Source organism: Melozone crissalis, unplaced genomic scaffold, assembly GCF_028551555.1.
Source record: "Melozone crissalis strain CALT ecotype California unplaced genomic scaffold, PUWL_Pcris_2 ptg000029l_1, whole genome shotgun sequence".
NCBI lineage: Eukaryota > Metazoa > Chordata > Aves > Passeriformes > Passerellidae > Melozone > Melozone crissalis.
Window position 1 is genome coordinate 6,254,368 of NW_026535807.1, and position 15,044 is coordinate 6,269,411.

Below are 15,044 nucleotides of genomic sequence, written 5' to 3' on the forward strand. Positions count from 1 at the left end.
TCAACTCTGCTTTATTAACAAAGGTTGTATTTCCATTTTTGGTTTCCAGCCATAACACAAAAACAACATCTTGGCTAGATCCACGGTGCCTGAACAAACAGCAGAAGCCTCTAGAAGAATGTGAAGATGATGGTAAGAGACTAAAAATAGTGACATAATACTGTGTTTGGTCCGTTCCTAGGTGACTCTTTTCCTTTTATCTTTCTAATAACTAGTGTTCAGAAAGACTTTTAAAAAATTAAAAAATATTTATTAGGAAGTACAAAGAGACAATGTTGTAAAATCGCTGTGAATGTAACACGGCCACTGAGGTGCCAGATCATTTAATAAAACCCAAGGAGGTACTACAAGTAAGTTTTTGCAGAGGCATTTGAAAAGCCACTGGTGCTGAACAAGACTCAAAGCTGTCTGACATGTTTGCTTCGTGGATCTCTGTGTGGGAGGGAGTGACTGAGGCTCTGCGTGCTCCGCTGTGTTCCGCTCCAGCCGCCCGCTTCACGTGGATTGAGAGAGTCATGTTGCTGTTTCCTTGTCTGAGCAGAAATAACTCAACTGCTTCACTTGTGCTGTTAAATGCTGACAGTCTGTGCAGTGTTGTGATTGCTGAAGCAATTTCCATTTGAAAGGGTAGATTTCTGACACTGAAAATTTGCACTGAGATTTGGTATTCCTTGAGATGTTGGAAATGCAAGCCACTGTCCGATTTAGAGCAGCCAAATGCAGGAATGTTAAAGGAGGTCCCTTCTCAGCCTCCTTTATGAGATGTTGGAAGAAAAAGTGAATTATGAAAATAACTTAAATATTTGGGAAAACCTGTGAGGGAATTTTGGTCTGCTGACCAGGAAAGGTGATGAAATTGAAATACATAATCTTGGCTAATACAGGCCTGTCATGGTAGACACTTCTTAAAAATTGAAGGGTTTCCTTTATCAGTGTTGGTGCTGTCCTTGTAAAATCAGTTTTCATAATACAATGAACCACCTACTGGTGTCAGTCATCTTAATAAAAATCACAATTTTATTTCATAAAAGAATCAACTCAATCCCTTTTCACTGTTAGGTTCAACTCTGGCCTCCAGAACTGCTGGTAACTGTTTTTACACATGTAGTAGTGTTTCACTCTCTCCTATCTTTCACTTGTGAGATTTTGCAGGGTGTGAGAATTAACCTCTGCAGTCTAGGCTGCTGTGATGAAGCAGGTCACCAGCTTGCTAGAGCACAGTGCAGGATACCCTCAAACCACAGGGATGTGCCAGGCAAGGAGCAGTCAGAACCACAAGGCTGCAGAGGGGGACTGAGCTCCTCTGTTACACAGTTCCTCACAGAAGGGAAAGTCTTACTCTTGTCCTCTTAGCAATTATAAAGCAAACATTGGAATAATTTATTTAATTTGGAATAGAAACATACAGCTGGTATTATTGTATTTCATTGAGTTCATCATTTTGGAGAGCAGTGGCATCTTTGTTTATCAACTCCTTAAAATCAGCTAATTTCATCTTCCCACACACCCCTTCACTTCATTCACCAAGTTGCTCATTAATGGATATTTTTAACATTCACTAGTTAAACCAGTTGCTTCATAGTTACAGTAGTGCTCTGCAGTGCTTTGCTTGGCTGCTCTAATCTTGCTTAGCACATAATAATAATAATTATGTTTTAAAAAACAGGGAGGAGAGAAGATTAGTTAGGTTAGTTTTGCTTTGTCATAGAAGCTGGATGGTTTTTGGCAAGGGTCACTGTTGTGTGTCATTCCTTAAGAGTCAGTGGGATGACTCCTCTGTTTTGTTTGGTGTGTGTGTGTGTGCATGTGAGTTACCAGGCTCATCCCACCCTCTCTATAGATTTTATAAATGTTAGATATTGTTTGGATGCAGTTAGTTGCCTTGTGCTCTTGTTTCATCAAGATATGTGTCCCTTTTTACTTGTTTCCCGTTGTTCAGGCTATCAAAGGAAATTGCAATTTTTATTTCACACTAATGGTCCCAAACAACTGCTTTGATAGAGTATTTTGCAAAGAGGTCATGGAAGTAGTTTTTTGGGTGTCCAGATGTTTTTACCCTACAACCTCTGTTTGCCTCTGTCACTCATTTATGTGGCTTAAACTTTGCTGTGCTGGGTCCAAGATTGTTTTTACCATCTTTGTTCTGGTTTTGTCACCATCTTTCATTTTCAGACTGCATTATTATTATTTATAGGCCAAGCAATACTTTAATCATCTGTGTCACTGTTAACTTATGAATATGGAGCAGATAATGATAAATGGAGCAACAGCGAATATTGATGGCTTTGTATCTTTAAAAAATTATGTGATCTTTGTCCCAGGTGCCCTGCTAAAACTGGTGCATTCCTGTCTGTGTCTCACCAGTGCATCTGGACTGGAGGTCTGTGCCTCCAGTTAAACAAGGCTTCATGCCTGCCTAAATCATCTGAGTAGGACAGTGAGGTCTGTTGAACCTTGTGTGCACACAAATTCAGATGTTTTCTTGAAAACCTTGCTACATTAGTTCCTTGTTTAGGTGCAAGGTTTTCCTCTCAGATTCCTTCATTAGTGTCCAGGTCTGGCCTTCTGCTAGATCCATGTGTCTGTAGAACAAATTGCAAAGGTTGGACTGTAGGATCTGAGGGAACAGTGAGAACATCACAATTTCATGACTTTGCCATATCAAACCATGACATGGAAGTAGTCCATTGATGAAGATGTTTTGAGAGTGCAAGAACCACTTTTTTCATTATCTGCATCAGATCCATCAATATTCTGGTCACTGGAGTGTGCTAAATGGGAAGCTTGGGCTCGGTGTGTAGAAAATTAGTGCTGGTTCTGCTGTTTGCTCTAGGGAATTTCTTGCTTGGGGCTGGTATCTGAAATTTTCTTTTAATTTTTTCTGTCTCATTTACTGCTCTTCCCTTGGAGAAGAAGGGGTGCACACGGAGGAACTGGACAGTGAACTAGGTAAATCATCCATCTCTCATTTTGATACTTGATTTCAACTGCAATGTTTTGAACCTTTAATTACTTACTTTCTCCTTTGTATCATTTTGCATCTTTCAGGGTTTTTTTTTAATTTCAATAGGAGTAATTTATCAGCAAAACTTCCCCAGCACACAAAGCATTTATCTTTCCCTAGCATCAGATCTGCAGTGCTTTTCTTACTGATTCAGAGTTTGAAGAAAGCTAGAGAGCCCCAGTCTTGCAAAGTTGTTTCGAAGCTGGACTCTGCAGAAGTTGGGATCTTTTCCTTTGGCATCTCTGGCTCCAGGAAAAAGCTCATAGATGCCAAAGATTGAATGAAGTAGCTCATATGATGCTTTTTCGCTGGGGCCCAAGCCATTTCCCAGACAATAGAAGCTAAATGTGATTCAGAAGGTTTAAGTATTACATCAGATGCTTCAGCTGAGCTCGTGAATGAAGCAGCTTAAAATTCTCCCTCAGTCAGTGATTTTATAAACAGATGATTTTCAGTGATGTGGTACACTTTTATTTGCTGCATCTCTTTGTGAAGGATGCTGTCTGGATATCTAATCTCAGCAGTGCTCATTGTGTTTATACTGATGGCAGAGGTAGTTGTGATTTCTGTTCAGCTATGCTCTAGTAAACTCGCAGAGCTGAAGGGATAAGAGGTTGCATAGGATTTTATTTCCACCAGGACTATTATTGCTTTTTAAAAGGACTGTAGTTACAGTTCATAGTTCTGCATACTGGAGGAATTGTATTAGCAGAGAATTAAGCTCTGGTTTCTGTAATGACTTGCAAGGAAGTGTATTCTGCTCCCTGCTTCTGTGTGATAGATACGGCATCAGCAGCCAGCAGTGGACTTGGAGCACTGCACCACGAATGGTTCTTCTGAATAATATGCCTGGAATAAAATGCCTAACTTCTCATAGAGCAATTTGAAAGAAATGACAATTTAAAGAAGAATGCAGTCTCTTTAGTGGTCCATGAATTATGTGCAGCTTGCACAAATGATCAGCAGCAGACCAAGTAGCATCAGAAGTAGGTGGATGCACATCAACAATCTGCAAAGAGTTCTCACTAAGGTCTTCACAACTAGTGACTTAAAATGAGAGGGAGGTTTTAAAAAAGCAAATTTAGAGGCAATATTGAACAGAAATTAGCCTTCTTTCAGTCTGCTGTCAGGAACTAGTGCAAGAGCAAAGCTGAAGAAATAGTTGCAGGAAAACTCATTAATTGATAAGCCTGACCCCAGACTTGCAGGCACTTACGTACAGAAGTGTTCTGCTCCAACACCACGAGATTTTCCCTTTGTTTCAGTGCAGATAAGTTTTACTGAGCTCACAGCCCATCAATATGCTGTTAAGATGTGCAAATGTTGCAGTGTAAAGAAAGACATTTTCAAATTACTCAATTGGTTACAGTAACATTAAGGAGAGGGCATGAAAACTTAGTATAGTTATAGTAACTCAGATTAGTAAAAACTGGTTGGCACCAGCTATTTAGTGCCTTAAGTTATCAACAATTTCTGTTCTAAATATAAGAAGACTTGAGGTATTTTCACAGCTTCTTGTTTTCCAAAGAGCTATGGAGTAATAGGTCACATTCTAACAGAGGGTTGTTCTTCAGACACAAAAATTTAACCTATAAAGCCTATAAAAAATTTAACCTATTTAACCTGTAAAGAATTTGACATGGCTTGGACCTGGCTTCACAGGGAGCAGTAAGAGCTGAGTGTGCTGAGTTTCCCTCCAGCTCATTCACAGTCGTGCATGGCTGCAGCTGAAATACCTGATGGCTAGAGAAGTAATTTTTTAGGAATCCATCCAGCCCCTCTGTATGTAGGGCAGGATGCTAGAGCATCTCAACAGGAATCCATGTGCTTATCCAAGGCTTAAAATTGTGATATTAGATATGTGTCCATTGAATTTACCCACCTGCTGATACATGATCTGAGACTGCATTGGTGCTGCATGGATGTACCGAAATAAAAACCACATGGCTCACCCAGGCTCCTAATGATGCAAAATGTTTTTTGAAATCTCATCTCTGTGATAAAATCTAATTCTCTGGGTCATCTTCAGTTTGGCAGGAGAGATAAAGAAAGGAGATTAATAATTTAAAGCAGCTGGACTGCAACATGGCTATGGAGAATATTGTCTTTTACTTTAGAGAACTTATGGAAGCTTGTAGGAGTCAAAAAGTGCATCTGCATAATCAGCAAGAAATGTGTTAAAAGCTGCAGTTTTGTATATTGTTATATCTGAAAACATGGAGATTTGTTCCTTTAAAAAAGCTGCAGAGATAGTAAACTGGAACGATTTTGGCATTTTGGGGGTTAGTAAAGTGCTGGTGTTCTGATCTTTTGTGAAAATACTTTAAATAGGAAGGAAAAAAAATACATTAACTATCAAAATCTTTTGTGAACAGAAGAAAGAAAACAATTTTTTTTTTTTTTTTTGCTTAAACTTTAAAAATAAAAAAGCACTTAGCAGTCTAAAACAGACAAAAGATATTTAGCATGAGAACTGCTGGAACTCATTTGAAGGCATTTGTGCATCACTTCTTTCCCTCATTGACTTTTTATTTTTCTTTCACCCCAGCTTGATCTCTTTACCATTCTACCTTCACCACAGTGCAACAAACTAAATTGATACAACAGCTTGTGATTCTCCCAACTGCATGCTGGGTTGTAATTGAATCCCACTGAAACTCTTGGAGCCAGTCCCAGGGTGCTCTCACCTTCTGGGGCTCCTCTGCAAACCTGAGAGTTCCCTTTGTGAAAAGACTTTCCAGATTGGCCTCTAGCTTTCTGACCTTTTCTCAGATAAACTTGCAGGATGTAAAGGAATATCTAATTCTGAAGTGTTCAATCTCTACTGATAAAAACATGGAGTTTTTTCATGCCCAGAAGTTAGCATTGGCTTGCATTTAATGGCTTATGTCTCAAGGAATCCAAAGATGTTAAACACAATGAGGATAAAATAAGGATAAGAATGGAAAACCTACCTTTTATTTGCAAATAAGGGACACGTGGAGCAAAATTCATGAAAGCTGATTTCATCTGATCTCCAGCCAATTCTGAACACAAACATAAACTTTGAGTAATTAGTCCATGTGTGTTGGTATAGATTCTGTTCCTCTCCAGTCTTGAGATATTTCTATCCTTATGGCAACATTATTCTAATTAATGGACCATTGTTGATTATATTGGCTCAGCAATTGATGCCATTAATGGAAATAAATCTCTGCATTTGATAATGAACAAACATAGATTACTGTCAGTGTTGACAAATTTAATGTTAAATTTTGACAAATTACTTTGCATGAGCTATTTAAACTTGTATTATCCATCACTGTTGGGTTTTTTTATATTTAAATGAATGTGCAAAATTTGTGGGTCCACATGTGCACAGTCCATAGTGTGGTGGAGGTTTAAATAAGTGGCACAAGGATCAGGCCCTTAAGAAACACATACAGCTTTAATAACCCTCGGTTGGATGCTGCAGTGATTGCATTACATTCACTAATTACAGTTAAAGTACTGTCTGCAGCCTAGAAAATCAACAGGAACAAAAGCAGATCCATTTTAAAATGTTAATTTCATCTTCAGAACATTTTTTTGTCAATTATGGTAATGAAAGGAAGGAAATCTCTGTTCCATGTGACTGTGGCAGTGTGTGTTCTTACATGAAGTGTTGTGGAATGAAATGCACCTCCTGGGTGGGTTCCATATGATGGCATACATGTTAAATCCACCTTTTCCTGGTTTTGTGTTGGGCTCATGGCTGAGCGCTGCAAATCCCAATGAAAAGAGTAAAAAAATTCCTCTTTTCTGCACTGGTGAGCATAAATGGCTCAGCCCTGGTACAGGAGGTGGAAGTGGTCTCTGTCAGCGGGGTAGAGTTTTTTGCCATAGTCTCACTCACCTTCATGGGTTGGTGTTAAAATGCCCTAGCCTTTCCTGCATTGATTTCCCCTGCACTGCTCCCTCCAGGGCCACTGGCCATGGTGGAGAAACCAGGGGGGCACTTGAGGCAGTCCCAGACAGGAAGTGTATTGAGCATTTGCTCATTTAATGCAAAAAGCAAATCAAACATTGACCAGTGTGGGCATTTCCCAGTGATGACCCAGCACAGGGGGCACAGGCTGGAGTGTTGGTGTCACAGTGCCAGCCCTCCAAAGGAGGCTGTGATCATTCTGAAAAGTACCCAAAGCAAGGCCTGATCCACTGATGAGTTTTGCACGTTGGGCAGGAGCAGCTGCCTGTCAGAAAACACCTGCCCTGGAGGTTTCAGTAATGCTTTTTCTGTTTCCAGAGTTGCCTGCTGGTTGGGAGAAGATCGAAGATCCTGTATATGGTGTCTACTATGTAGAGTAAGTGCTGCTGCCTGCTCTGGTTGGGGTGAGGAGGGGTCCCTGCACCCCACTCTGTGCTTTGCTGGTACCACCTGAGGCCAAGGAGGAGGAGGAGACCCTGGCCCATGACAGGCTGGGGGATGTTATGGGGTCTGGGACAGGGCAGCCCTGTCTGGCCATCCCCATCCACCCCAGAGTGGGCTCAGGGGGACAGGAGTGCCCTGGGAAGGGGTTAAGCTCAAAGAAGGCAGGAGCAATCCAGGGCTGGGATGTGCAGGAGCCCCAGCACCCCACAAATTATAATGTTCTATCCAGAGAACATTAATGAGTGTGCACTTAGCTGAGTTTGGTGGGCTTTGTGCAGCACTGTGGTCACAAAATGAGTGTGCAAAGCAATCCACCAGCCAGAAGATGCTCAAAAGGAGGATTGGAGAAGATGGTGTGACCAAACAGCCGTGGCAGAGGCTCTTCCATCAGGCTGTGTGATTGTGAATACAATTACAGGTTTAATGGGACTCTCTCTGGAATTGGAGCAGCCTCTCCTTTATCGACATGTCAGATTGCTCCTTTGGGAAACCAGAGATCCGAGTTCTGTTTCATCACTGACCCCATAAAATGAATTTTTAATTATGTGTATACTCCTGTCTAGTAGGATGGCTTATGATAGCCCTCAGAGTAGACATGGAATACAGTTTCTGTCTGCTTTGGCTCATTTCTGACCCTCCCATCTGTGCCTAGGGAAACAAGGTTAGCAAACTGTGTAATTAAGGCTTGACATTTATTTACCAAAGACATCAAGAATATTTTTCAGCTATTAAATGCCATGCCAAGAGATCTTTACAGGATATTGTCCTGTCACTTTATATACACATGCCTGTTAGTTTTGTGGCACTCCTTACTGATGGAATTAAATCAAAAAGTAACTTCAATAAGACAATAATTTTATTTTACTTGCTGTCTCTAAGCTAGCATGATGGCTGTAATTTCAGCATTTGTCTCTGTCCCTTCAAATCAGTCACTTTGTTATTACATAATAGTTTTTATTGAGAGACAATTGTATCATGAAAAAGTTTATATCATTTTTAAAGTAGTTATAATTTTTTCTTGGCCCTCTAAAGATATCTTGAAATGGGAAATCTTTTTCAATGAGTGGTTAGAGCTCACTTTCAGTGAGGTAGAAGTCACTAACTTGTTTTTTATTTAGTAAGTTAAATATTTTTCTAGTGATTTAATATTGATCTTTAACAGAAAAATTTCTGAATATAAATCCATGGAGTGCTTCTGTCACAATTACTTGAAAATATGGTTGGTTTTCACATGGGTTTTTTTATAAAGGCAGACTGGATAGGATATATAATATAATAGCAATTACTCTTAATGGTAAACTTTGCTTTGTATACAAAGACAGGCTTTAAGGTAATATATTTTTTGAGGTCTTCCTGTTCCTCTGCTGTAGCAAAATCTCTACTGAAAATGGCTCTTGAGCAGTTGATGAGGCATTCAGGGAGTCCCAGCCCTGCCCCTGCCACCCCAGCATCTGTGGCTGCTGTTCTTCACTGGGTTTAATAACATGGTGAATCCTCTGTTGAGCCTTGTGTGCTGTGATGGGGCTGGGCTTATTTTTTTTCTTTTTCTAGAACTGGTACAAAATATTGGCTCTCAACATCTCTTAGTGCTCAAAAGCTGCCTGAGGAAAGCAGCTGAAGTTTCACTAAATGCTGGTTTCCACTGGGAGTATTTGCTGGTGGCTCATTCTGGATAGATTTTGATCCATTTGGAGCCCAGCTCACAGCTTGCATCCCTGCAGATATTTTTAAGACACCCTGTGTGCATTGATCAGATTGCTGACAGATGTTGGGGTTTGGTTTGCTTTGTTTTGTTTTTAATTTGGGTGAGCCAGGAAATGACTGCACCTCTGGGAATCTGATTAAAGCAGGGATGATACAGGCCTGTCTTTTAAAATGCAATCAGACAGTATGCCTTTCCTGCTTTAATCTCATTTTTCACAGATAGATCACTACTTTAATGTATTTGAAGGAACTACCCATCCCTACTCGCGACATCATATCAATACCAGAATCTGCTTGTTTTTCCTAATACTCCTTTTGGATGAGCCTGGCTCCACACCACTGCTGGGTTTGTTTGGGATTTTACTCCTTTCCTCAGAAAGAGGAGTTCCAGTGCCTGGCCCTCATACCTGTCTGTTGCACCAAGGGTTTCATTGCTAACTCTTTGCTCTCTTCCATCTCCAGCCACATCAACCGCAAGACGCAGTATGAGAACCCCGTCCTTGAAGCCAAGAGGAAGAAGCAGCTGGAACAGCAGCAGCAGCCTCCAGAAGGTTGGCACCTTGAGGGCATGGTGGGTGGGTTATTCATGGGGAATGTCCTCCCTGGCATCCTGCCACTGTTTGTGCTTCCCTCCATGGCAAAGTGATGTGCATGGCAAAGGCTGTGTCTGTCCTGCACAGAAGATGCAGCAAAGGAGGAAATCTAAACTGGATTATTTAAGTGTAGAAGGTTTCAATCTTGTTAGACAGGAGAGATTTTTCTTTGTATGTCCTTTGTTTCCTCTGGAAAGTTTCTAGACTTCCCAGAGACAGCTAAAGCACGTTTTCCTCTTCAGTCTGCTCCATCAAGTTAGTCACTGTAGGTGTTGTTCCAGTCTGCACTGGACTCAGGCTGTCAGAGGGGATGAGGAGTGGGCTCTTACATGCGCCAGATAAACCCTGCATGAGAGATTTCTTAAACCAAGACCTTTGAATGTTGTCAGGCTCTAAAATCTGAAGCAATTTCCTTATTTTGAAACACTTTTTAAAAATTATTTTCCTCCCTCCCGGCCCCTTTTTTTTTCTTTCTTACTTTTTCATTTTTTTTTTTGTTCAAACGGAGCCCAGCTGCAGTGAGGGCCCTGTGGTATTTGGGTTTGTTCTTCTACTTAGATGCCATGAGTGGCATGTCATGGCATGTAAGTAGAAGTACTTACATACTGTGATTTCAATTTCATGTCAAGTCCACTTAGATGCAAATCACATCCCAAGTTTCAGTGTGAGATAGGATGTCCCAGCAGATGGATCCGTTGACCTGGATATAGAGATCCTTCAGAACTGGTTTTTGGACATCCCATTCGTTGTGTTCCCTCTGTCTGTGGCTCTGTTTCCTCTCTTGCCATGCTTCTCACCTCTCCTCTGCTTGAGCCCCACACTCCCAATGTGTGCAGCAGCTCCTGGTGCTGTTGTGAAGCCAGTAACATTTCCCTCTCTGCCCTCTCCAGAATGGACAGAGGAGTGTCCATCTCTCCCTGCACCTGCTGCTCCAAACCATGTTTCAAACAACCAAGAGGCAGCTCGGGAAGCACCAGTACAAGGTAACAGCCTTGTTAAGCCAGTTGTAAAAGAGCAAAAAGGTTTTTATTCCTGAGAATTCCCTCAGCCACCACAAGGGCAGTATTTCCACCACTGGTGACACACCAGGCGCTGTGCCTGCTTATCTGAATTCCCAGATTTTTGAGGCTACTTTATTCCAAGACTACATTTGTTGCTGAGTGCAAGAGGTGAATGAGATTTGGTGCACACATCAAAAAGAGGATTGTGGCTATTCTTCCAAGTTTTCAAACACAGTGGGCTTACTCAGAAGTTGTACTTGTGTACAGGTGCTTTGGGCTATTACAGCCTTATTTATTGTGTCAGTGGTCACAGACCAGTTGTTTGCCTTAAATAACTCACCAGGCAGGACATGAATCATTCCTGAATTTGCAACATGAGCTGAAGCATTGCCAGGTCAGGTCACCAGCAAGGGCAGGGAGTTCCACTTGTACCTGTGGCAGTAAAGTGCTCTCTGGTTACAAGTGGTTGTAAATAGGCTTAGTTTTGACTACATCTGAATTGCATAGCAAGTGAGTGGCACTGCCCTGGTCTGCAGGAGCCAGAGCCTGGGGAAGGTGAGAGGGAATCTGTCTGAAATGCACCTTCCTGACAGAGCTGGGAAGTACTCCCATGGTCTCTGAAGGCAAACCTGACTGGAGTGCTACTGTCCCAGGCAGCCTTTCCTGCCAGGAAAAGCCAGGAAATGCTCTCTGCAGCAGGAGGAAGCAGATCAGCCCTTCCAAAACAGACGTGGGATTTCACAGCACCCAAATCCCCCAGTACAGTCCTAAGGGATATTAGAGTACATTAGAGTAATCCAGCCTGGTAGCGAAGAAAAACATGGGAGGTCTGAGGCTGGCACCCTGACCAGCAGGCACCTGAGTGTAGAGATGTCATCAGAGTGCCCCAGAAATGCTGATCTTCCTCCTGGAGGCCTCTGTGGACGCCACCTTTGCCTTTCCCACAGTCAGGTTGAAGCAAGGGCTGCCCAAGCATCCACACATGGCAATGCAAAGGAGCTGTCACACAGGGCTGATGTTGGGAGCTCAACATCACCCAACAACTCAGCCACCAAAACTGCGCAGCAGTGTTAGAGCAGGGCATTAACCTGTCTCAGCACCACTCTGAGTCACATGTCCTGGTATCTGCTGATGATTCCTCTCCTCTTTCATTCCTTCCTCTTCCTTTCTCAGTGCTGCTCCTTCTTCTCTCTCTCCCCATTTGCAGCAGTTTCCATGCCTGGAGGTTTCCATCTCTCCCCTTGACGGCACTGCTGGCAGGGACGTGGGCACAAGGAGCCCTCCCTGTGCCCCTGGCAGCACTCTCACAGCCTGGGTTTTGTAGATAGACTCACTTCAAATGTGAGTTCTGTATGTGGGATGTAGCCTGTGGTGCTGCTGTCCTGCTGCTGCAGGGCAAGCTCAGCCTGTGTCTGTGGGCAGACACCAGCAAGCTCTGCTTGTTCTGCTCATCCTTTGAACCAGAAATGAGCCCTGCTGCACTCTGCCCCTCAGCTGTGAGTGTTACCTGGGACTCTGGGCTGCCTTTGATAGTCAGGGCTTTTATTGCAGGCTGGGGTCTGAGCAGACCATCTGCCCACGATGTGCAGGATTTCCATGTTCCTCTGCCACCCTTCAAAGGCAGAAAACTACAAGTCCTCACACTGCCTCCTCATGAATAATCTTCAAATATACATTTGTTCCTCCCAGTCAAAGGCTTACAAATCTCAAATCCCCTCGCTCTCCCCTGAGGTCTCCTCTCTGAGCAGAGGCCCACAGCAATGCTGCTGAGGTGTTTGAAAGAGAGCCAGCCCTGCTGGCTGTGATACCCACTGCTGATCCCAGAGTTGTCACCAGAGGGCTTAGTGGCACAGGCTAAGCGTTAAAAACAATTAAAAGTGCAAAGGTGTTTAGTGCTGGCACTGTGAAGTGCAGCAGCCCTGATCCCTTTGCTGAGCCTGTGCAGCATGCTTTGCAAGGATGTGCTTTGGTCCGTGGGGCACCTCTTTCCCTCTGAACTGTGCTCCCAGAGAGCATTCCCAGCCCTCCAGCACAACTGCTCTGGTCCTGGCTGCTCTTTGATTCAAACTTCACGCCAGCAGTGTTTCATCCACAACAGGCAAGGAGCAGAAAGGGAAAAGACTTCAAACAGTGTCTGAAGAACAACATCAGCGTCCTCCCCTTTTCTCAGTGGAGGTCATAGGGCAGTAGCAATGGTGGGGCTGGGGGTTATGCTAAAGGGTATCTGTCTTATCAGAGCTCAGAACTTGCTTTTTGTTCAGTGGGTTGGGAGAAAATCAAGTGGTGAAAAACATAATGATGCTTCTTTCTGCAGAAACTCTCACTGCAGACTCCTGTAGGAGGCCCCCTAACCCTGCCCCATCCTTCCCAGGATGGATACAACCACCTCAGGACAGAGATGAGACACACATCCAGCCCAGCATCCCTAGCTTTAATGCATTCCATTCTTTAAAGCAGCATGTTTTCCCTTTTGTAGCCTTGGGGCTTTGGTGAGCACGACCACAGCTAACAAAGTGCCAGGTACTAGGGTTTTGTTCACATCTTTTAGTGCCTGCCTGGATCCAGGGAGACAGGCTGAGTGTGATGAGATGAGAGGCTGCAGGAGTGAAGTGCAGCCCTGTCCCTGCACACTGCTGTGTTTGTCCATGGACTCCTTGCAGTGGGGAGGAGCAGAGGAAAAAGAGATCAAACACTCTTGCCTGCCCGCTTATAGATTTTTTTTCCAAACTTCCTACACAGGAAAACCTTTTTTTACACGAAACCCTTCTGAGTTGAAAGGGAAGTTCATCCACACCAAGCTAAGGAAGAGCAGCAGGGGCTTTGGCTTCACTGTCGTTGGAGGAGATGAGCCAGATGAATTCCTCCAAATCAAAAGTTTGGTGCTTGATGGTCCTGCAGCGTTGGATGGCAAAATGGAAACAGGTACTGATGCTTTCTATCAAAATCATCACTATCACTTTGGTTTGTGTTTTTGCAGCTGGTTTGAGGTGCTGTTCATAAAGGACTGCAGTATTCATCTCTTTCTTGGGGAAAGGCATTCAGCTTTCCTATCAGTAAGTAAGGAAGTGATATGCATTGAAGAATATATCCAGAATCTTGGAAAAAGACATTTCATGTATTGGAATTCTATCTCAGTGTCAAAATACCAGCTGGGACACTGCCAGCTCCTGCTGTCCCCACGCTGATCTGAGGAGAGGAGCCAGCAGTTGTGGGGTTCCACACCAGGCTGTGGGTTCCTGCTCCCTGCTGTGATTGATGGATTTTTGTAGGGCTGCACCACCTTGTGTTTGTGTCTCTGCCATGCTGCTTGCCTCTTTCCAAAGCTGCTCCCAAGGAATGGGCAGAGCAGTGGGCTAATCTGCAATTTCCCTGTGTGGAGGCACCAAGGGCAAATTCATTTTGCTGGAGATCAGGTCCATCACAATTTAGTTGCAAAATATGAAATATGGTTTAGTGGTGAGCACAGTGTTGCTGGGTTAATGGTTTGACTCAATAATCTTGGAGGTATTTTTCCACCTTGATTCTATGAAATCCTCTTAAGGCTTTGTCTGAGGTCACAACTCCTCACTTTCAGCTTGAGCATCACAGCACTTAACATCCCTATTTTGCAGCCCCGGTGTTAATAAAATGACTCATAACTTTATCAATATCTGGATTTCAGGCTGAAGTATGAGACATGGCATGTGGCACTCACTGTGTCTGAGCAGTTGGTATTTGAGAGCCTTCTGTTACAGCTCCCATGTGCTCTCAATTTTGTTCCTATCATATGTCATCATGTAACAGTGAGAGCTGGACTTCAAAATAACTGTGAAACGGCCCATATACCAGCATTTAAATTTATTAATTTTTTGCATGAGCCAATTCCATTTTCACTTCCAAAAACATTTATGTACATAAAGGCTTTATGCCATGAATCCACAGAGTTTTTGCTCACCCAAGTATCACCACTCTGTGGCATTCACATTCTCTGAACATGATTCCTTCGCCCAGGGTTTTTCTCCTGGGAAGCTGAAAGTCAGTGAGAGGCCTCAGAGAAAAGAAAAGCAATTCTTATCTCATTTGCTTCTCCTGTCTTGTGCTCATGTGGAATGTGTTTGGAGATTGTGTACCCACAGGTGATTGTTTCATTGGATTCTGCTTTGAGTTGTTTTGACTTATTGGCCAATCAGGGCCTAGCTGTGCTGGGACTCTGGAAAGAGTCACAAGTTTATTATTATCTTTTTGGCATTGAGTATCTTTTCTGTATTCTTTAGTATAGTACAGTATTCTTTAATATAATATAGTACAATCAAGTAATAAATTAGCCTTCTAGCAACATGGAGTCAGATGCATCGTTCTTCCCTGCCATGGAG

At 42.9% G+C, this 15,044-nt stretch overlaps 1 protein-coding gene across 22 annotated transcripts in view; it reads left to right on the plus strand.

The window, feature by feature from the left end:
- The window catches only part of MAGI1 (membrane associated guanylate kinase, WW and PDZ domain containing 1), a 331,966-nt gene that overhangs the window by 263,013 nt on the left and 53,909 nt on the right, over positions 1 to 15,044 (plus strand). For 11 of the 22 annotated variants that reach the window (XM_054281276.1, XM_054281280.1, XM_054281281.1 and 8 more), the window contains exons 6-11: positions 50 to 132; positions 2,911 to 2,949; positions 7,269 to 7,326; positions 9,561 to 9,649; positions 10,582 to 10,674; positions 13,432 to 13,614. In XM_054281276.1, the coding sequence (XP_054137251.1) occupies positions 50 to 132; positions 2,911 to 2,949; positions 7,269 to 7,326; positions 9,561 to 9,649; positions 10,582 to 10,674; positions 13,432 to 13,614 (545 nt within the window). The remainder of the gene's footprint in view (positions 1 to 49; positions 133 to 2,910; positions 2,950 to 7,268; positions 7,327 to 9,560; positions 9,650 to 10,581; positions 10,675 to 13,431; positions 13,615 to 15,044) is intronic. The other 11 variants (XM_054281277.1, XM_054281293.1, XM_054281296.1 and 8 more) reach the window with 2 other exon arrangements.